The sequence below is a fragment of the Mustela lutreola genome, chromosome 1, assembly GCF_030435805.1.
Source record: "Mustela lutreola isolate mMusLut2 chromosome 1, mMusLut2.pri, whole genome shotgun sequence".
In the NCBI taxonomy this organism is placed as follows: Eukaryota; Metazoa; Chordata; class Mammalia; order Carnivora; family Mustelidae; genus Mustela; species Mustela lutreola.
Genome location: NC_081290.1, coordinates 250,292,599 through 250,316,093, shown reverse-complemented (window position 1 = coordinate 250,316,093; position 23,495 = coordinate 250,292,599). Strand labels below are relative to the sequence as shown.

General features: G+C 40.2%; 1 protein-coding gene across 2 annotated transcripts in view; it reads right to left on the bottom strand.

Moving 5' to 3' along the window:
* NELL1 (neural EGFL like 1) overlaps positions 1-23,495 on the bottom strand; it is an 847,777-nt gene that overhangs the window by 340,225 nt on the left and 484,057 nt on the right. For both annotated transcript variants that reach the window (XM_059138327.1, XM_059138338.1), the window contains exon 14: positions 3,895-4,017. In XM_059138327.1, the coding sequence (XP_058994310.1) occupies positions 3,895-4,017 (123 nt within the window). The remainder of the gene's footprint in view (positions 1-3,894; positions 4,018-23,495) is intronic.

Sequence of the window (23,495 nt, the reverse complement as noted above, 5' to 3'; positions counted from 1 at the left end):
CCAAAAATAGGAGCAAATTAAAAAAATTATATATTGACATTGTACTGTCTCTTCCCTTGCTGATTTTACAGTCTCTAGTTAGAAGAAAACAAACAAACAAACGAGTGTTAAATGATGAATATCCAGAGAGGAAAGGAAGAAGAGGAAAGAGAGAAAAAAACAGAAAGGAAGGGGACTAAAGACAGTAACACTAATCAGGTTAAATTGGTCAAGCCATGCCTTATTCAAGATTTCCCTGTGAGCTAGAACAACGCTATCCACCTCCCAGGGATACGGTGGGAACTAATGAGGTAACATATGCGAACACACTCAGAAAGCCAGCTTGCACATATTTTGTGACTGCTGAAGCTGAACAGGTACTTACCACCCATATGAAAAAAAAAAAAAATCCAAAAGAAAGAAAGAAAGAACACCTTCCCTGGGAACCAGCCTCCAAGAGAGTTCATCTGAATGAATTCATACCAATTAGTATTGTTTGAGAACTTGCTGCCTCATACTGTGCTTGTGCATGTTGTTAATGGTGTTTATTTCTATGCAGATGCAGTCAATTCCATGAACATCACCACCTCTAGAAGAGCTTTCATACATTTAAAAAAACATAACAAAACAAAACAGTTCAAGGGCACTGCCTTTAAGAGGCTGTCTTCCACTCAAGGTCCTGGGATCTAGTCCAGTATTGGGGAGAAGTGGGGGACCTTCCAGCTCAGCGGGGAGCCTGTTTCTCCCTGTGTCCTGTCTCCTGCTCTTGCGTGCTCTCTCTCTGCCTTAGAAGGATCTTTGCAGGGCACCTGGGTGTCTCAGTCAGTTCAGTGCCTCACTCTTGACTGGGGCTCAGGCCATGATCCAGGGTCACGGGACTAAGCACCCAGTTGGCCTTCGCACTCAACAGGGAGTCTGCCTGAGATTCTCTCTCCCTCTGCCCCCCTTCCTGCTCCTTCTCTCTCTTGTTCTTTCTCAAATAAATAAAATCCTTTAAAAAAAAAATCAGTTCCAGTTGTCTAGTTATTCTTGTCTAACTCCCTCTGTAAATGTTTCAGTTGCAGTTGGAAAAGTTAAATGCACACAGTGTGCTCTGAAATGGAGACACAAATCTGGGTACTTCGGTTAGAAGGCGGAGGTTCAAGGCAACTCATCATCCACTCCCTCTCCTCCTCCTCACACACTGCACCACCGCTGATACTGTTTTTACATTTTACAGCATTTGATATTTTAAAAACACAGATACATATACCCTCTTTTAAGACTTCTTTGCAATAACATTGTTGGAAAAACACAGATGGTGATGTTAACCCATTTTACTATGTAAAAATATATGTTACAACTCACCAGCAAGAAAATCTTGTCTAAGATTTCCTTGTCTTAGACCTTGTCTAAGACTCTGTAAACTCATCGTCCCATTCTGCAACTACACCGCACTGCCCCCGCCAGGCCACATGTATAAAACATGAGATGCTCCCTATCTTATTGATGGCCACACAAGGGACCGGGAGAACCACATGAAACAAAATTACTGTCCTTGATTCTTTACTTTCAAGACTGTGGACACCAGAAACGTTATTGGAACTCATATTTTTTTACAATCAGACTTTCGAACTCCACAAAGGGGAAGCCACTGCTTATCATAATGGTATGCGAGGGTTTGGCAAACACAGACTCACTGAACTAGTGTAATTTATATTACTTTATGAGGTAACATAATTCTGAAAAAAAAAAATGCATTGAAGTCAAATCTCTATGTGCTGCTCACACTCTAACATTAGCATGCAACTACCAGCAGTGGGTTTGATAATCCATGGAACTGTATTAATATTTATATCTTTTTGTTTTACTTGGGAAGTATCCTTAGCCTTCTTTTAAAATTCATGTAAATTCCCATTGTAAAAGATGCAAACAACATTGAATTCATTGAGGTCAATGTTCTTTGCTGCACAGACACATCCCCATGGATGATAAAATGAACAGTTTGCGTGTCTCCGGTCTCTGCACATTGACATAAAAGTATGCATATAGGTATTTGTAAATAATAAATCAGACTTGTGATGATATTATAGGTATTGTCCTATAGGTCTATTTTTCTTGAAAACATGTGTCAGAGTGTATGTATGCGCATGCACACATGTATGTACATACATCGAGTTTTAAACCTCTGTACTCTATTCCACGAAATGATATATGACATAAATCATTCCACTACCAACATATTTTGGCGGTTTCTGGCTTTCAGTGAATACAAACTATGCAGCAAACCATCACCATAGTGCATATTCCTCTCCCTCACGACATGTGCCTTTTCTAGAATACATTTCCGCAGGTAAAAATCGATGGAATCGAGAGAATCCTGACATTACTCCTCAGATTACTTTACACATTGATTTTCTCAAATTGCCATTTAAAAGTTTCACCAATTTACACTGCCATGTAAGCAAATAAAAAACAATTCTGTTTACCCCAACCTCAGCAACGGAGCATAACATCAAATTTTTAAAAGATTTATTGATGAGAGAGGGAGAGCGCACTAGCAGTGCGGAGAGGCAGAGGGAGATAGAGAATCTTAAGCAGGCTCCATGCTGAATATGAAGCCCCACTTGCCGCTCAATCCCAAGCCAAATCCTCAAGCCAAAACCAAGAGTTAGATGCTGAACCCACAGTCACCCACTTAGCGCACTGAGAATAAAATCAATTTTTAAAAATTCTCCCCAGTCGAGTGCATGAATATGGTCACTTGGTCACTGCACATTATTTCTCTCTCTTCATCAGCATGTCATCTCCACAGAGGAGTGCTGAAATATACTATGTGTCCTTGGGCAAGTTCCTTAACCTTTCTCACCTCTAAAATGGGGATGATAATTATAATAATACCAAACTCAAAGGATTATTTCCTATTTTTTGTACATTTTGCCCCTTTTTCAATATAATGTTGTCACTTTCTTCTTTGGTTAATCCAGTAAGTTAACATGTATTTACTGAATGCCTACAATGTGCCAAGCTTCGTTCTAATTGCTGGGGACAAACCAGGGAGGCAAAACTAAGTTAATTGCTCTCAGAGAGCTTCCATCCCCATGGGGAGGCAGACAATACAGAAGCAAAGACTTAAATGTACAATGTTCTGTCATGTCGTATTAGTGAAGGAAAAGAAGAGTAGGGCATAAGGCTAAGAAATATAGAGGTGCTATTTGAGGGTTGGCCAACCAAAACTTCTATGATAAGGGGACCCTTGTGGAGAGACCTTAAGGAAGTAAACATCCAGGCTGAGGGGACAGCAAGCACACAGCCCTGAGACAGGAATGAGGTTGGCGAGTCTGAGAAAAAGTGGGAATAACATGTTGGTTGTAGAAGGAATGAAGGGGAGAGCAAAGAGAAAGACCAGCTGAGAGGAGCCAGAGACCAGATTCTGAATGTTCTCAGAAGCCATCAGGAGCAATTTTAATTTTATTCTAAAGGCAGATGGCAGCCAAGGAACTATCTCTGAATTGCTGAATCGCTCAGGACACAGAGAGAAACTTGATGCCTCCAACCAAGGTACTCCATACCTCGAGTATGGCCACAGGCAGCTCCCACCTGTCCTCTGAGCAAAGCTCACAGGGAGCAAAAACCAACATCAGCAATTACAGTGTCCCTCACAAATTCAGGCCGACAGGCAAAGCCAAACCAAGCCACACACAATTGTGGAACCATGTCCCTGACCCAAAGGCATACCATCTGCATTCAATCCAAAATGTAGACGTAAAGCATTTTTCTTCTTCCCTGATGCACAGTGCCCTCACCAGATGACAGACCAGGAATGGAACCCTGGCCAGGCTCAGCTACCACCATGGTAGAAAGAGTCTGCCACATAAGTACCGGGAGCCCAGGCAGGGAAGCTGCTCCTGGCTCCCCCCTTAGCCGCAAGCCTACCTCTGCAGATGGTGCCATTGCCCACGTAGCCCGGTTTGCAGGTGCAGCTGTGTCCCTGGACAGTGTTGGTGCAAATGGCATTCTCATCACAGTTGTGCTGCCCACTGCCACATTCATCATGCTCTGTTTGCAGGGGGAGAAAGACAGACAGACATCGTTTCACAAGTTGGCATCACAAGTGTTGGAAAAGTAAGCTGGGACTCACCAAGTAAGAAGGACAGGGACCACCACCAGGTATGGGGATCTCAACTATGCACCTGGCAGCTTCTGTGCCTAGTGAGGTTGGAATCTCAGCAACTCTACAAGATGGATGTCACTGTCCCCACTTTGCAGGCAAAGAAACTAAGGGTCCGAGAAGCCAGTGTCTTAGTCAGGCAAGTCGCATGATTGGCAAGTGCTGTTCTAAGGGCATTGCCTTTTCCATGTCCTGCAAAAGGTTTCTATAGAGGGTCCAAGGCAGCGTTTCTCAACAGAGGCCAATTCTGCATCCCCTTCCCACTAGAAACATTTGACACTAACGATATCCTTAGTCATCATGGCTTGGGATGGGGGTGCTACTAGAATCTAGTGGCTATAGTTCAGGAATGCTGCTAAGCATCTTACAATACACAGGAAAGCCCAGCACAAGAAAACATTGATTACATTACAATAAAAACATCAATAGCACCTAGGCTGGGAAAACTTCCTCTAAGGTTAAAGAAGGAAAAAGAAATAAATCCCACATACGAGATTCCATGGTTTCTTTGAAACTGAAGAGGAAGGCTCCGTTAATAGAACCTGGCAAAGAAGCATTTACTAACAAGGAATTTCAAAGAATTCCATTGGTCACAGGAAATGCTGGCAAGCATGGGGTTGTGCAGAATCAAAAGGGATTTACTCTTATGACCTCTCCTCAAGGGCCTTAGCAGGGCCCGGAACTCCAGTTTTCCATGTAGGCCAAATTCACAGGGGTGAGCATTCAACCCCCTGGGTTGATGCCTGATAGGTAGTCACATGGTTCTATATTTTCAAAGAGTTGTGGCATCCTTAACCTACAAGATGTTGGAGGATGTAGATCCAACACTTTACAAAATGGACCAAAAGATTCCAAGTTAGAAATCAGGATTTCACAGATAATGACACTTTCCTGTCATAATCAGGAACTTGAAGTAGTTATCCAAATGGCTACTTTGTAAAGAACAGTGTCAAAAGTTTAGGCCTTGGGTGCCTGGGTGGCTCAGTGGGTTAGATCTCTTCCTTTGGCTCAGGTCATGATCTCAGGGTCCTGGGATCAAGTCCCTCACTGGACTCTCTGCTCCGCAGGGAGCGTCCCCTCTCTCTGCCTGCCTCTCCGCCTACTTGTGATTTCTCTCTATCAAATAAATAAATAAAAATCCAAAAAAAAAAAAAATGTTTAGGCCTATTCCCTTTAACATCTGCTAGTATAACTTCTTAGACATTTTAAGAAGTATAACTTCTTAAACATTTTAAGAAGAAAATTCAAACAGATTTATTTAAGTCCCAAAATAACATAAAAAACAAGAGCTGAAATCTCAGCTAGAAACCTCCCCAAAATAACACTCCCCGAAAAACACTAAACATTCAATAGTTTATAAAGGGTCCTGTTAGATCAATGTAGCAATCAGTTGAAATATCATCGATCTTCATTCATTTTTATCCTAACTTTTCTAACTGAGACCCGGTAATGAGAAAGGTTGAATTCTACAAAGCAGGGCTGTTTTAGTCACCCATGTGCAATTACAGGAGAACACACTCAAGCATATGACTCTTGATGCAACACCTTGGATTAAAAAAAAATTTTTTTTTTTCTTTCAGCCTTAAGACCAACCCAAAGGGTCAGTGAGAAATGTGCATGGGTTAGCAAATAGGGAGAAAAGAAGATTTACGACGACTCACTTCTAGTCTGTGCTAATGTCATCTCCAGCACACTCGAGCAACAGTATAACCGCATGGATGTTAGATCAAATTTACAGACCTATGAAGCACCTAGTATATGCAGGTACGATACCAGGGGATGTGGGGCACACAAAAAGTCCAAGAGTGTTGACTTCAACACCCAAGTTTTCAATCCCTTATTTAAATTCATTTAATAATTATTACGGTCTGTACTGGGAATACGAAGGTGAGTAGATATGGTCTCAGCTCACATGAACTTTTCAATAGAAGCCACCAGACGTCAATACGCAGCTAAGCAGAACACAAGAGAGAAGTGATGAGGGCTGTAAGGAGGTGACCTTGTATTTCATCAGACAAACAATATATTTTAGAATGAACAGGGACTCTTCTAATAATCACACTGGAGTAACAGGCATGACTCAGAATAACCCACGCAAGGCAGCACGTGTGGCGATGCTAGATAGAAGGAATCAAGATAAACTGAAGTAAGAGTCCCTGGGGGGGGGGAGCAATTTCTGTTGATAGGGAGAGTCTTCCTGCAAAAGATCGTATTTGGGGGCGCCTGGGTGGGTCATTCATTGTCTACGTTCAGCTCAGGTCATGACCCCAGAGTCCTAGGACTGAGCCCCACATCAGGCTCCCTGCTCAGCGGGAAGCCTGCTTCTCCGTCTCCCACTCCTCCTGCTTATTTTCCCTCTCTCGCTGTGTCTCTCTCTGTCAAATAAATACATAAAATCTTTTAAAAAATAAAAAAGGTAGTATTTGAACTGGTCTTTTAAAAATGGTCATGTTTTTCTCAGTCAGAATTGTCCATGAAGGGCATGACAGGTGAAAGAAAGGTATGGTTTTATGCAACATCCCAAATGTCTGGTCCACTCTCACCTACCTTGTCTTCCACTGCCCCACCCCTGCCAAGCTTTGCTGAGGTCTAAGTGACAAAACTGTAAGTTATTCAAAGTGTTCAATGTGATGATTTCTTAAATCATACATCATGAAACACTTTCCCTCATCAAGTTAATGATCACATCCATTCTACCTGGTCCTCTATTTTTGAAGGAAACCCTCTTCTCTGCTGAGGTGGAGCCATCACTGGCCTGCAAAGGTAATCCATTCCTACCTCTCTCCAGTTTGCCATTTTGTTTCTGTGGCTCCATACAGAGTCTCCCAATGTAGTTGCACTATCTGTGCCCCTGTCTGGCTTCAAACACTACTTCATGCCCATTCTCTTGCCATTTAAGCCAGATCTGCTTTCCATACCACATAAATTTACCATCTTGGAAATATTACCAAATCTGGTCTCTTTATCTCCTTGGAGACACTCACATACATGGTGATGCTTGTGAGTTTTATCACTAATATTTTAGCCAAGTAATTTTGAAGAGAGAAACTGTAGCATATTTTATACAACCTTCACTTAGCCTATCATTACTTCACATAATGGTCCTGAGCCTACAGAGTGCCAAGCATTGAGCTAAATGTTACACATACATCATTTAATTCTCCTATCAATCATATGAAGATGGTTCATTTTACAATAAAGGAGCTGAAATAAAGAGACATTCAATAATCTGCCAATGTCCCAAAACCAGTAAGTGGAGGAGCTCGGATTTGGGACACTGGGCACCAGAGTGACTACATCACTGAGCAGTTAGAAGCAAAGCAGAAGAAATGATCTCAAAAAACATCAAATTCCCTTCCAGCGGTTGGAGATGCTGTCAAAGGCGCCGCAGGGCAAACACTTGGAGAGGTGGCGTGACAAAACAGTTGGGAGTGTAGACTCCAAAACCATGCAACCTGGGTTAGAGGACCCTGATTTTGCCACTTACTAGCTATGTGAACTTAAGTGATGGAAACAATTGGTGTCTTAGTTTCCTAAGGTGTAAAATGTGGATAATAACAGAACCTATCTCCTGAGGTTGTCGTGAGGATTGTATTAGCTAATATAGGTAAAAGGCTTAGAGCACAATGCAACTAGTATATGCTCCATAAATGTACACTATTTTATTATTGTTATTACTATTACCCTCACTATTGCAATTATTTGTCAGCAGACTTAATTGTTGGATAGTACTTTTTTTTTTTTTTTTTTTTTTTTTAAAGATTTTATTTATTTGTCAGAGAGAGGGAGAGAGAGAGCGAGCACAGGCAGACAGAATGGCAGGCAGAGGCAGAGGGAGAAGCAGGCTCCCTGCCGAGCAAGGAGCCCGATGTGGGACTCGATCCCAGGACGCTGGGATCATGACCTGAGCTGAAGGCAGCTGCTTAACCAACTGAGCCACCCAGGCGTCCCTGTTGGATAGTACTTAAAAGTGGTTAAGAAAACATCCTTTTTCCTTTATAGGCTGGTAGTTCAGGCAGAAAGACAATTTTGACAGGATTTTTAAGATGATTAAATAAACAATGAATTTTGGAACACTGAAAAAAATAAAATAAAATAAAATTTAAAAAATAAAATAAAATAAAAAATAAATTTAAAAAAAAAAGAATAACTCTTTGAAGACCCAAACAAGTATTTGCTTACATTCAATTCTGGTCCCCAAGAGACAAGACTACAGACTGGGAAGGTGAAGAATGTATGTTTGTAATTGTTGATGTATGACCTGAGTTTGATTATAGTATATTTAGAGTATCCTCCCTCTTGGAAAAAATCATAATGATTGTGGTGGCAGGCTGTTTCTCCACTGATAATTATAATTATTGGTATGCTGGCTAATATTTATTCAGCACTCATGAAGCACTGTCATCACATAGGTCTTCTCTCCTCCTCTTCCTCCTTTTCCTTCCACAGAAGGGCTCAGAAAGACTGATCTACCTCTGTAACACTGCAATCAAATGTAATCAATAGCCATTATTCATTAACATCTTATTTTCCTTAGTGGACTAATCAGGACCCAAAGAAGACACTGAAATGGTCACTCCAGCTGCAAATGTTCCATGTCTGTGGTCTGGCTGGCTTGCGGCTTTTCTTTGTCCAAAGTAGTCTCTTATCTATTTTACAAAATTGTTTAAAAAAAAAAAACCCACTGGGAGATGCCAACCGCATCTCACCAATCACATTTCATAGATGAGGAAACTGGGGTCTGAAGCGCCTAAGAGGTATAAGTATATAGATAATAAGTTGTATGTCTGGAACTCAAACTCCCCTCCAGGTCCTATCTCTTTTCCTGCATTCTTTCCAAAACTCCACTTTACGGTATGATCCAAAGGAGTTTCTAAAGTGTTGGCGACAGTGACAGTATGTTTTTACTTTTTAAAGGAAAATAGTCACAATTTAAAGGAAGTTGCAAAGGTAGTACAAGAAGTCCCATTACATACACTTCACCGGGCTTACCCCAAGAGTGCCGTCGTATGTAGCTGTAGTAGAAGGTGGAAGCCAGAAATCAGACATTGGTATATTATCGTTAGTAGTCTATAAACCTTATTCAGCTTATACCAGTTTTTAAAATCTACAACTATTTTGAGGGGTGTGTATGTGTTTGAGTATATAGTTGTAAGCAGTATTATCCTGTGTATAAATTCAGGTAACCACTGCCACAATCAAGCTATTTTTTCTTTGTTTACACTTACTTACCACTTCCCAACATCCTCCTATACCCAGTCCCCGTCCCTTGTCAGCTACTTATATGTTCTCATCTCTATAGGTTTGCCATTTAGAGAGTGTTGCATAAATAGAATTAAACATAAATTTTGAGATTAACTTTTTTCACTAGACAAAATGCCCTTGAATTCCATTCAGGTTGTTGTACGTGTCCATAGTCCATTTCTATTTATTGGGGAGAAGTATTCCACTGTAAAAATGTATCAGTTTGTGCAACATACACACATTAAGGGACATTTGGATTGTCTCCTATATTTTGCTACTATGAATAAGTTTCCATGAACATCTGTATGCAGGTTTTTATGTGAACATATATTTTCATAACTTTATTCTTTGATTTCTTTCATTAGTATTTTGTAATTTTCAGCATACAGATCCTATACATGCTTCATTAGCTTTATAACTATTATTTCATCTTACCTTAGAACCACTATATATAATATTATTCTTTTAATTTTGGTTTCTACATGTTGGTTGCTGGCATATAGGAATATAATTGATTTTTGTGTGTTGATATCATAGCTTGTGACATTGCAGAACTCATTCTATATTTCTTGTAGATTCCTCACATAGACAATCATGTCATCTATAAATAGAAATAGTTTAACTTCTTTCTTTCTGACTTCCACACTTTTTATTTCCTTTTGTTCCCTTGTTGTATGGACTTCCAGGGCTATGTTGCACAAAAGTGGTGAGAGTGAACATCATTGATTTATTATTAATCTAAGCAAGAAAGCGTTCAGTCTCTCTTTATTAAATATAATGTTAGTTATAACTCATAATACTTTGTCAGTACAGGGTAGAGGTTCAGCTCCTTGCTGAGCTCTACTAACAATGAAGTTGGGAAAGCGTAGTGGCTATTAACCTTGTCTTCCAGTGCTTTGTTCAGTCTCCAAGCTGCTGGGTGGAGTGGAGGCCATGTCCACACTCAACTCCACTGACATTAGTACAGGGAGGAAATCAGCAGGTTCCCATTGACAGATGGCTCAAGTAGAGTGTATATTTTCAAAAAGGTTTTCTGTTTGTTCTGTTAATCCCCCTTTTCCCTAGAAGAAGTAGAGTTGGCTTTTCTTGGAGCTTTTATAATATGTGCTATTGCTGGCTTTGGGCTGCAGTCTTCTTCAGCTCCTCAACTAAGACATATGAGATGCACAAATAAAATGGGGAACTTACTCCTTGTGGCTCCTCAAGTCCCAAAGTTTTCAGGTAGTTTACTTTCCTTTTACCTTTCAGAGTCTTCCTGACGATTTGCTGTGTTACATCTAAGGGTTTTCTTTTTGTTGTAGGAGAAAAGGCCTGGGAAATGGGGCTCGTTCATCTTGATCAGAATCAAAAGTCCTCCATATATTTAATTTCTAAGAAATTAGTCACTTTCCTTCTCTGCTTCCTTTCTACATAGCATTAATAATTGTGACTTTTCATAAGTAACACTCACTGAGCCTACTATGAGCTGGACTCAGCTCTAATGTGTTATAGCATTCATATGACTTAAGAATTACTATCATCTCTATTTTCTATATGAAGAAACAGGAACAGAGAAGTTATGGCCCAAGGTTATAAGGTAATAGATTCAAACCAAGGCAGTCACTGTCAAACCAGGACAGAAGAGTTAGAGACATGTCATTGTTAGTCATTCTTGAAACCCCTTGCTCCCTTAATCCCTTATAACACATCCATCACCAAGTCTTGATTTTTCTGAGGATCTCTCAAATTCATTCCTCTATCCCAATTTCCATTGCCATCACCCTCATCCAAACCACTGTTATCTCACCCACAGCTAAGCTGCTATCATTAACTTAGGTGTTGTCACTTCTTAATGGATCTTCCCCACATTCAGTATTGCCCACTTCAAATTTATTCTTCATACTACATTTAGCTCAATCTATTAGGAATTCGAATCTGATCATCTTGCCGTCCCGGCTAAAATCTTCCATCCTTTTACTTCCTTTGATCTCAACTTTTACTGCCTTTGATCTGAAAATGTGGATATTGTTACTATGCCCTCCTGGTCCCCTCGCCGCTTCACCTCCACCTAACTGCCTAGCAACAGGTTATTTCATTTTCATACCTGCTCTGCTCAACCACGCTGCCTCTACTTCCTTCCTGCAGGTCAGGTACCTTCACATGTCCTTCCTTCTCAGCCCGGCTCATGCTTGCTCATCCCTGTTCTGTCAACTAGTCCTCACATCCTCAGTAAAGAACACCTGATTTCCTTGGTGTGTAAGTTTCCCCTGAAACCTACTCATACAACACTCAGCACTTCTCCTTCAAAGGGGTAACCAGTTACAGTTCTACATTAATTAGTGTATTGGTATTTTTACTAACACCTGCCTTTTTTACTATCGCATACATTGCTTGGGGATGTATCTCAAATTTATCTTTCTTTACTTTAGATCCAGCCCTTCGCAGAACTTCTGAAACTTAGTTGGTGCCTAATATTTATAAAAGGAAGGAAGGGAGAAAAAAAGCGAGGGGGAAGAGGGAGGGAAAAAAAACATAAACAAAGAGTATGATTGCCTTTAGCATCAAAAGTTGTAGAGAGGTCAAGGAGAAATAAGACTAAGAAAAACATAATTGAATCAGACAGGTGAGGGAAACTTTGAAGAGCTCAAAAATGAAATACAGCTGGTACTGATGTGTTGATGTATTTATCACAGAGAGTTTGTTGGAGGAGGAGAAAGTGATGTGGTTTCAGGAGCTCTCTTTGAAGCAGGCCATTTCTTTCATAAAGAATTGCTAAGGATTCTGAGATAACCTAAGCCTTGTAAGAAAATACCCACAAATCATTCAACTGACAACTGACTTGATTCAAGCACATACAACTCAATAAAAAGATATCCCACTCAGAAAATAGGAAAAATATTTAAAGAGACATTTCTCCAAAGAAGATACACAAATGTAATAAGCACGTGAAAAGATGCTCAGAATCATTAGAAATTAGGAACATCCAATGCAAAAAACACAGTGAGATACCATTTCACACACACTAGAATCAAAAACACAGACAACTGATGATAAGAATGTAGGGAAATTGAATTCCTTCTACATCGCTATTGGGAGTCTAAAACATTTCAGCCACTTTGGAAATTACTTTGGTAGTTCTGCACGCTATTAAACATAGGGCTATCACATGTTCCAGCAATTTTACTCTAAGGTATATATCCAAGAGAAATGAAAACATTTGCCCACACAAATAGTTGCAGAGAAATATTCATATAAATGTTATTCATAATAGCCAGATGGTGGAAACAACTCATATATTTATCAACTGATGAATCCATAAAGAAAATGTGGTACATCCGTACAATACTATTTTTGCATGTTATTTTATATTTTATATTATTCAGTAATAAAAGAGTGCTACTGCTATGTGCTACAACATGTACCATGCATGAAACTCAAAAACATTTTGCTAAGTAAAAGAAATAAGTCATAAGAGATTGTGCGTTGTATAATCTCATTTACATGAAATGTCCACAACAGGCAAATCTATAGAGACAGAAAACAGATGAGTGGTTATCTAGTACTAAGCTTGAGGAAATGGAGAATAATAGTGAATGGGCACCAGTTTTCTTTTTGGGATGATAACAATGCTCTAAAATCAGATTATAATAATGGATGTGCAATTCAAAATATACTTAAAACCACTGAATTGTACACATTAAGGAGGTAAACCTTATGCTATTAAAACTGTATTTCAATAAAGTTTTTAAAAATTGTTAACATTTATCTCACTATCCATGCTCTAGGATAAGGACGTAAAGACTCATCAGAAATTATTCTCAGATGAAATGTTCTTTTGCAAATGGGTATAAGGAATGTTAATTATTTTGCTAACATCCTAGAAATATGCCATATTGCCTTAACTGAAAATACTATTTATTTTACAGTAATATTTTGGGGGGAAGGAGAAAGTAATTATGTGTGAAATGTATGCATCAATTACGAGATGATCCTTACTTTCCTAAATGTGAAAACTGAAAATCTATGCTTTAGGCCCAAGGACGTATGTTACTTACAATCTAAAATGGTGCTTGAATTGCTTGAATTCGAGAAACATCTTTCAAACTGAAAACAAATACATCTCAAAGCTCCCCCTCTGCTGGAATGGACAGTGAATCTCATTCATTATTTCGTTACTTTCCACTCCTACTTTGTACTTAGCAGGATTGCACTATGGTTCTCAGGCTTGTAGACAAAAGTTCATGAGCAGACTGAGTTGCACACTGGTTATTACCGTAATCCAGGAAAAGGCAGTTCCAAGTCCTGCTGACTCCCTGATGATTCCCTGCTAAGTTCATACCAAGATCTTCACCGAGAGTGGGTATCCCAATATCACGGACCCCAGTCTTTACTACACCACAAATCCATTCTCCTCAGTGGAACTGGTCCCACTCTGGGAGACACCTCTTTAAGAACTTACAGGTCTCCATCTCCTGGCTCCTGAGTGTAGCAACTTTAACTCAGTCCCTTTTGACCTCTTCATATACCAAACCCTATAATCCCAGCTCATTCTACCATAATTCGGTCTCTTCGAAAATATGTATTAACTCTGTCCATAGGCAAAGAGGCACTGGGTCTCCAGAACCAGCAGCTGTCCTTCACTCAAAGCCCTGAGTAGGGTTATGGGCAGAACAGGCATGTGGATTACAGAGAAAAGGTGGGAATGAGTAGAAACTAGTTCCCATCCTTTTCAACTTTCCCACAGCAATAAGAAACAAAACACAAAGTAAAAATTCAGTCAAGTGCTTTTCTTTTTTTTTCCAAGTGCTTTTCGACTTGGATATGTAGTATTATATATTAAATATGGTAGGTTATATACAATGCATATTCATCATTTATATACATTTGGTACATAGGAAGTCTATAAAATGTATGTTTAACTATTACCTGTGGTTTAGTACTCAGGGGAGGGTGAATAGAGAACAAATATGAGATATTAAAACTATTTATTTTAGTCACTTCTGAATTTTTCTTTTACAACAAACATATATCTTTTATTACAAATCAACAGGTTTTTTTTTTAATGAATGAATAAAATGGTTTCAGATTTATCCACGTTTGCACAGAAAAAGCAAAGCTTTGGAGGCTGACCAATCTGCATGCAAATCCCAGCACAGGATGTAAATCCTAGAGAGACCGGGTCTGCGGTCCATGATCCAGTTTCTGTGTGAACAACATGTGGACAATACCAAGACTAAAGAGTAGAAAACTTGGCTTATTCCCTGTTTCCTCAATCTGAACAGACTCTCCTACAGAAGAGATGTTCAAAATACGTTTATATAATGAACACTCATGAAAATAAACTTTGCAAACCATTGGATATCATTTTGGGGCACAAAGGAAGTGCTCCAAAAATGGCAGAGACCATGACCACCATCAGGAGCACCAACAACAACACCACAGTGTAATGCTGGCCTGCATTTCCTGAGGAAATCCTTCTTCGGGAATTATGGGAGGATTTTACTAGGAGCTTTGTTATTCTCCTCTAGGCCCTGGAGGCCCTGGGTCCAAGCCCAGCTTTGTCATTTGCTCACTTGGGGATCTAAGCAAGTGTACTTAAGGTCCCTGAGCCCCAGTGTCATCACCCAAAAATGGAAACAATAAGACACATCACGCAGAGCTGTTGGAAAGATTAGCTGAGAAAGCATGGAAAAAGTGTCTAGCAGCATACCAACCAAGTAATACGGATTCAGTAAATGTTCATTTTGCTCCACAGGAATAATTTAGAAATGCATTAATAAACTACAAAGCTGATGAAGAACTGAACTGTGGTCCAGTGTCTCTGGACTTCTTTGAAAACACCTGGTCCAAAAGAAATAGCCAACATGAGAATGAAACAAGCAAAACTGTTGTCTGACTTTGGTTTTCTGTAATGGTCATATAAGCATCCTCTTTTACTGAGGGCCTTTGACTCTCTACTGTGAAGAGGATGGCTTGTGAATTTTTTTGATTCTACAACTACCCGAAGGAACTCTGAAGAAAACCGTCTAAATGTTAAAACACAGCAGGAAAAATAGTGCTGTATTAATGTTTCTCTTTATCATAGAAGTTTGCCTGTTCCTTCCAGGAGGCTGGGTATGAATATGTTTTCTTTCTCTTTCTGAAGCAAGGGAATGGTACAGAAAAACAAAACAAGCTGGATCAAGAAAGACTCTTTTCCTCCCTTCTATTCAGTGATGGTGACTCCTTGTCAGGTACTTGGGCGGTCTCATTTGACTTACCAAGTCCCCAAGAAAAAGAGGCTGGAATCAAAGGAAACACCAGAACCTTGAAAAATGTGCTAGTCCTAGTCCCCTGCTTTCCAACATGCTTCTTTCATTTCTAATGAATTCATCCTCCATACCCCATTGCGGGGGTGCTAGGGGGTTGACACGGGATTTCTGCACATGTAATTAGTTAAGGTGAGGGCAAATGCCATTAGGTGAGCCCTAAATTCAATGACTGGTGCCCTTACGAGAAGAGGAGACACATCAGCAAAGAAGGAAGAAGTTCATGCAAAGACAGAGGAAGAGATTAGAATTCTGCCACCACAAGTCAAGGAACACCAGGAGTTACCAGAATCTCCCCTAGAGCCTGTGGAGACAGCCTGACCTGAACTGACTCCTTGATTCTGGATTCTGACTTCCAAAATCCTAAGAAAAGAATTCTGTTGTTTTAAGCCATCCAGTGGGTGGCACTTTGTTACAGCAATGCTAGAAAAGTAATATACCAACATTGCATAGAATTTTTCACACCCTAAGTTGCTGAGAGGACACTGAGGGGCCAAGTCCTCCTGATGTCCTTTATGGTTTTCTGGAAAAGAGACACCAGAGGATCGAGGGAAAGGGTACGTACAAGTCTGTAATGAAATCATCTGACCATGCTTCAGTTGGGTAAATGGAAGAGTGAGGGGCAGACATACTGAGTCTGAACTACGGGCCCCCACAAGCAGCTGATCCAAGATACCAGTCATCTTCTTAGCCCTTCTGAGACTCAATTTATTCATCGTTAAAGCAGACATTACACTACCTGCCTGGCTGTGGAACAATATTAAGAAAAATATGATCAGAAATGTTTGCTCAGAGCCCACTATATAGCAGATACTGAGCAACTGTTAGCTTTAAAAAAAATTAACTAGCCTGGAACTATGAAAATAATATTTAAAAATTTTTACAACTATCATATGATCTCCCTGATATGAGGAAGTGGAGATGCAACATGGGGGGTTAAGGGGGTAGGAGAAGAATAAATGAAACAAGATGGGATTGGGAGGGAGACAAACCATAAGTGACTCTTAATCTCACAAAACAAACTGAGGGTTGCTGGGGGGAGGGGGTTTGGGAGAAGGGGGGTGGGGTTATGGACACTGGGGAAGGTATGTGCTATGGTGAGTGCTGTGAAGTGTGTAAACCTGGCAATTCACAGACCTGTACCCCTGGGCAAAAATATATTATATGTTTATAAAAAATAAAAAATTAAAAATTAAAAAAAAAAGAATAAATGAATTAATCTCCCCCAAAAATTTTTGTTAGGCCAACTATCAAGGAAATGCCACCTTGGAAATATTAAAGCACATATTTATTGAGACGGAAAGAGGCTTACAGTAGGTCTCTGCCAAGTCGGCTCTCTGATGAGTATTCCTAGGAATCTATATTAACAAAATCTCTGGAGCATAGGAAGACCAGGGTTTTATCCGTCTCCTTGCCCACACTGGGGTTCATGTTCTGCATCACACAGTACATGGTGTACTTCTTTCTTCGGTGAGTCAACTCACCGTAAAGGATGTAATGTCAGATACTTCCCCACTTCCCTCTACAGTGCTGGGGGCCCAATGGGTACAGATAAGTATGCTGACTGGTTTCTAGGATCAATTTCCTCTGCGTACAGAGGAAGACTAAAAAGAAGGAAAAGTGAGTATGGGAAAGGAAGACAAATAGATCATGCAAACTTTGTGGCCCTCTCTCTGTCCTTGGTTGGTTGCCTTTTTCCCCCTCCAGATCAGACGCTCAATAATAGATTTAAAAAGCAGCTTTCCTTAATGGTAAGTAATTATTTTGGACCTCTTAAGTGGTAGGCACAGGTTACAAAGGCAGAGACACACCCTGGTCCTGCCTTCCTAGAGCCTACAAGCTAAAGACAAAGCAGGTTCTTCAGATCACAGACAACATGTACTAGATTTGGAATACACGAAAGTGGAACATAATCCAAGCAAGAGTCAGGGAAGCCTTCCTGAAGGAAGTGACATATAAAAGACTGAATGGGAATTAGCCAGGCACATGAGGCTGGGACTCAACACTGAAAGGTATAGAAACAAACAAACAAAAAAAACACAATCCAAGCTCCAAAGCAACATCAGAACTCACACAGTGAGCCATTACACCAAGGTGATAGGTCCACAAAAACTGCTTATTGAACAATGGGATGGAAATTTAACCCTATTTATAGACATAATGTGTCCGTGGAAGAACAGTGTTGCTTTCCAAAAAAAGATGAAACTGATGTGTCTCTCCTTCAGTGATTGACTTCCAGCATGTACAAGTAGTGTAAAATACCATTTTCTTCTGTGTCTGTGGAAGAATTTCCAAGAATGTCCAAAATGTGCTATTTGCAAGGTAACTCCAATATTCCCCAACAAGAGGTCCAGTCTAATTACCCACCTTTTGAAACTGGATTGCCCTTAAAAACATGTATATACCCAACGGAATGTAGCATAAAGTATGTAACATGATTTCCAAGGCTGTCAGAAGTCTGTCAGTTTCTGGAATGCTTGATGTCTGGATGCCCCACCTCAAGAGATTATCTCTTAGAACCCAATTGCTATGCTATGAAAAGCTGAAGACACATGACCAGACATATGTACACTGTCCAGTCAATGAACCCGGTCAAGCCCGGACTTCAAGGAGCATCAACCTAAGCACCAGATATGTGAAGAAAGAAGCCATCAGAAGATTCCATTTCCTGGGTGTCTAAGCCTCTCCAGCCACTGATGCCTTCCCCGCCAAGGCCCAGATATCAAGGAAACACAAGCCACCTCTCTTGGGCCCTGTTTGGATTATTGGCCCACAGAATTTATGAGCATAGTAAAACAGTGGTTGTTTTACACCAAGTCTGAGGTAGCCATTTATACAGCAATAGGTAACAAGGATAGTCTCCTTAGCTCTGTACCTGGGGCATGATATGAAACAGGAGTTGAAGGATATTTTGTGGAACTGGGCTGAAATGGAGGCAAAGCCCATGGAAAGACTGTTTCTTCCTCTGAAATTAACTTCCATCCTCAAAGCGAGCAATACGAATAAATGACTTCCTGTTAGTTGTTGCAAACGGTCTTTTCTCTGCAAAGTCTTCAGTTACTACTTAGCATAGATGGACCCAAAATGAACCCAAAGAAGCACAGTTCTGCAGCAATCAAAATACATTTTCATCAAGATCAACTAAATGATGGCCCTGGGCTCATCAATGCATATGTGGATAGTACTGTTGAAACCTGTCACTACATTCTACATTCATTTTCTCAGGTTAATGATGCCTAAGAATGTATGAATATAAGAGGAGGGAGAAAAATCATACCAACAAAACCAAGAGGTTTTCCTGGAGAATTTACAAGAGGACAGAAGCACAGACAAAGGTCAGAGACAAGGTTTTAGCTTCCCTAGAGGAGGGAAAAGGCAGTAATTGGAAATCTGAGCTCTGGATGCACATAATATCAAGTTAAAGTCTCAGCTTTGCAATTGAGTGACTGTGTGATGTGTGGTTTCTCACACTCCTTTCCTTTAGTAAAAAAGGCTGGATAAAGATTAAATAAGACATAGGGGATGTTATTCTAGTATTTATCACACATCTGCTATGCATTTGTACTATTCTGAGCACAGAAAACAAAATGGTGAACAAAGATAATTTCCCTGGCATGTGGAGATCACATTCTAGTGGGGGAGACAACCCACAAATAAATACACAAGAAATATGCATTAATTTGCAATGGCAATAATTAACATGAGGAAAAATAAAGCAGAATGAGGGGATGGGGAATGATGGATATTAAATTAGATAGGCTTCTCTAAGGACACGTGAATGAAGGAGTAAGCCAGTCAACTATCCTGGGCCATAGCACTCCAGGCAGAGAGAAAACCAATATTAAAAGTGCAGAGGGGAAAGGAAGGGCCGGGAGGCTGGGGCGGCAGGAGGGAAGTGAGGCACTGGGATGATGGTAGGGAAATCAGGTCTTCCAGGTAGCTCTGGGTCTAATCAGGTAGGTCTTTTTAAGCTATAAGGAGTGTATCCTAAGTGTGATAGAAGCCTTTGGTGAGTTTCCATCACCCTCTACACAAATAGCTTAGAACAGCACTTGGCATGTTATAGCATTAAGTAGCTATTCTGTCAAGTTATTGTGGACTAATGTCAAGCAGGACAGCAGAAGCACATTCACCTGCAGCGGCACTCAGTCAAATCCCCCACTAAACGCAAGGGGTGAGGTCAGAGAGCGTAAGCCCTCCAGGCTCCACGTGGAGCTGACCGTTCCAGTCAGACATGCAGGATGTAGCAACAAGGAAAAGAAACAAAGCCTGAAGGGATGTCAGGCATTCTGCTCTCACACAGACTATATGACTAAGCTCTTCATGAAAATCCAAGTTGGGAGGTAGCAACACTTTGTGCAGGAAAATAGGATGATTTGCTTGGGACTGCATTGCTGAACACACAGAGAGCTAGCTGATGTTAGGACACGCCTTGTCTCTGTCCTTGACCTGAGGACCCAGTGCTTCACTGTGCACTATGGCATCCACAAGCCACACATGGCTATCGAGCCCCTGAAATACAGCTAGTCTAGTTTGAGATGTGCCTAACTGTAACATACACACCAGACTTCAGGACTTAATGCCATAAATAAGAATGCAAGACACCTCAATAATTTTCTATCAATTATACACTGAAGCAGTAACATTTTGGACATACTGCATTAAATAAAAAAATGTTAAATTTTATTTCACTTGTTTCATATTATTTTCCTAATGCGGCTACCAGAATAATGCAAATTATGCATGTGGCCAGCATTATATGTTAACTGGACACGTATGTGTGAGGTGCTCCCTACATGTGGACAGGAAATAAATAAAGGAAGAGGAAGAGCTCTAAGAAGATTTCTGCATTCTTAACCAGGGATGACAGAGTTTACTTTGAAAGCCAGGTCTGATCATCTGACTGTGGTTGCCAGGAGAGCTATCTGAGAAAGCACTCAAGCTCCCAGCTCACTGAGAGAATTTCCGGGATTAATTTATAATATATGCCATGGACACAGGAGGGGAATGTGACAGCCCATGGAAAATGCAATGATTATTTCTTGTATGAGAATCATATCAATAATTTGAGACTGCATTTTACACTGGGCATGTTCTAAACATTCACTGTTGCTGGATATTCCCCATCCATGATTTAATTCTCTTTTTCATAATATTAAAAGATAGTAATTACCATCCCTGTGTTACCTACCTGAAAAATTATATTCAGAGTGAGTTACCTATGCTATTTCTTAAGAAGTCAAGATTTGACCCTAGGACAGCCTCTCTCCAAAGCTCACGCTCTGAGCACAACTTGCCAGGACCAGGCACTGCCTTCTGACACTAGAGCCTGGGATGCTGGGTGGCCAGCATGGATCTCTGCATTCTACTTCCTCCCTAAAGGCTGGTGCCTGACTTATTCATCAGTGTGCACCTGTGCTGACCCACAGTTTGGATATAATGTCATCAGCAGAGTATGCTCTCAAGCTGTTTCTCGACCTTAGATGAGTAGGGAGCAGTACCTCTCAAAACTTGGCATGCTTCAGAATACGGAGGGCTTCTTAAAACACAGATTGCTGAATCCTACCCCTAAAATGTTTCTGATTCAGTTGGTTTTCAGTTGCCCAAGCATCTGGATCTCCAAAATGTTCCCAAGTGATGCTGATACCACTGGTTCAGGAACCACACTTACAGAATTTTATGTCTGATCCAGCTTCCAGATCTTCTTGGCCACACATCACATTAATACATCAGGGGAATTCTTCAAATGAATGCCCAGCTATCAGGGAGACCAACTGAATTAGAATTGTTATTGTGGGGTTCAGGCATAGTATTTTTTAAACAACCCCAAGGATAAACATGAAGGTTGAGAACCACTGAGCTATCTGCTCTTCCTATTTAATCCTCGTTTCTAGTTACTCCAAAGGATCATGTTGGGAAAAGATAACCAAGACCCTTCTAGTCAAGGAGCCAAGCTTCACTGATTTGCTGCAGATGGGTCCAACATCAGACCTGAGCTCCAGCCTGGGGGTTAACAGGTGGCTGCTAGCAGGTCCAGAGGCCATGGGTAAGTACAGCAGCAGGAGACAGAGCCCCTAGAAATGCCACCAGTAAACTGACAGTCTGTCCTACAGAGACATTTTATTTATTTATTTTTTCTTTTTTAAATTTAATTTAATTTTTTATTTTTTATAAACATATATTTTTATCCCCAGGGGTACAGGTCTGTGAATCACCAGGTTTACACACTTCACAGCACTCACCAAAGCACATACCCTCCCCAATGTCCATAATCCCACCCCCTTCCCCCAAACCCCCTCCCCCCAGCAACCCTCAATTTGTTTTGTGAGATTAAGAGTCACTTACAGAGACATTTTAATAATGATTAAAGGTCAATAAGTATTTGGTCTCCGTCCTTTGCTTCATAGCTGGAGAACCCTCCAATGCAAAATGCTGACATTATAACTATCATCTGGCTCAACAGGAATAAAATTAGATGGAATGGGAATGTCCACATCTGTGAGGCTCCCCAAAGAGGAACCCTAGTGCAGCTAGAATCTAATCCTGTAAAGTCTACAAAGCTAAGAATTTCAAGTATAAACATAATGAGTTTTTTTTTAATAAAAGTAGGACAAATCCTTAGAATCTAAAAATCTGATACTGACTTCTCCCATTGTAGTGCCAAAAGTGAAAGCAGCAGTCTCTAAAACCTTTCCTTTTCCTGTCACTCAAAAAAAAAAAAAAAAAAATCACATATATATATATAAATATAATATAAAAAATCAGGAACATCAAATGAAATGACTTCTTATCTATGAACTTTTCTGGTGTTTGGTAACTTTACAGAAAACACAACTCAAAACGACCCAGCATCTCCTGGACACAGAGTTCCTCCAACACTTCTGTTACAGATTTAGTCACAGAAGGATTATTTTTCCTCTCTAAAGACACTTTCCCTTCTTTTTAAAATGCTCTTTTTTGGCTTGTGGCTATGCCAAACATGCTGAGTAGCTGTAAAGTGCAAACGCATTTTCAAATATTTATTGACTTGATCTTTCAAGACGTCTGTCACAAAATGCCTTTATGCCTCTCTCTCTGCAGTGTGTGCATTCAAACCCACTCCTTGAAAAGCTCTTGAAAAATTACCCCATTCCCACCCCTTTGCCATATAATAGCAAGAGATACTTTATGATTGACTTGAGATTGCCAAATTTCAAATTTAACTTTTCCTCATTTAAATTCTGAATAGCAGAACATCCCAGTAAGTTTTTCTAAGTTCCAACCCCTTTGAAAAGGAATCCTATTCTTACATTAGATAAATCATCTATTGGCAACTATAAAAAATACAACGTATTTATTCAATCTTAACTTCTGGATTTTCACCTTTTAGTAGTCAAATAAAACCCAATTTCCTCACTCGCCCTCATGTTGAGAGAGGAACTGACAAGAAACTGTCAGGGAATGCATCAGAGTTATTTTCATTTTAACTGCTTAAATATTATAAATGAGTATCATTCCTCAGGGGATAAGTGTTTTAAAAACAATAACTGAAAGTTTTGCAAAACAAGCTTTCCCCTTGGCTCTCTCTCTTTGGACTGAAAAATGGGTAAGTACATTTTGTGATAAGCTTGCCCTTGGAGGGAGCTGAAACAGCTCACGGGCTAGCTGTGATGTAACCACTGTTAACTATCCAGCAAAGTGTGTCCACGCCTCCTTCTTCAGCATTCTGTTTGTGTTCCTGAGACGCTTCCAGTCCACAATCTAAATGAACCTGTGCTTCGTAAATTCTCCACAGGAAAAATCCATTTTTTAATTCTGTCACTGAAAAATGTGCCCTTTAACTGTGCCTATGAGTC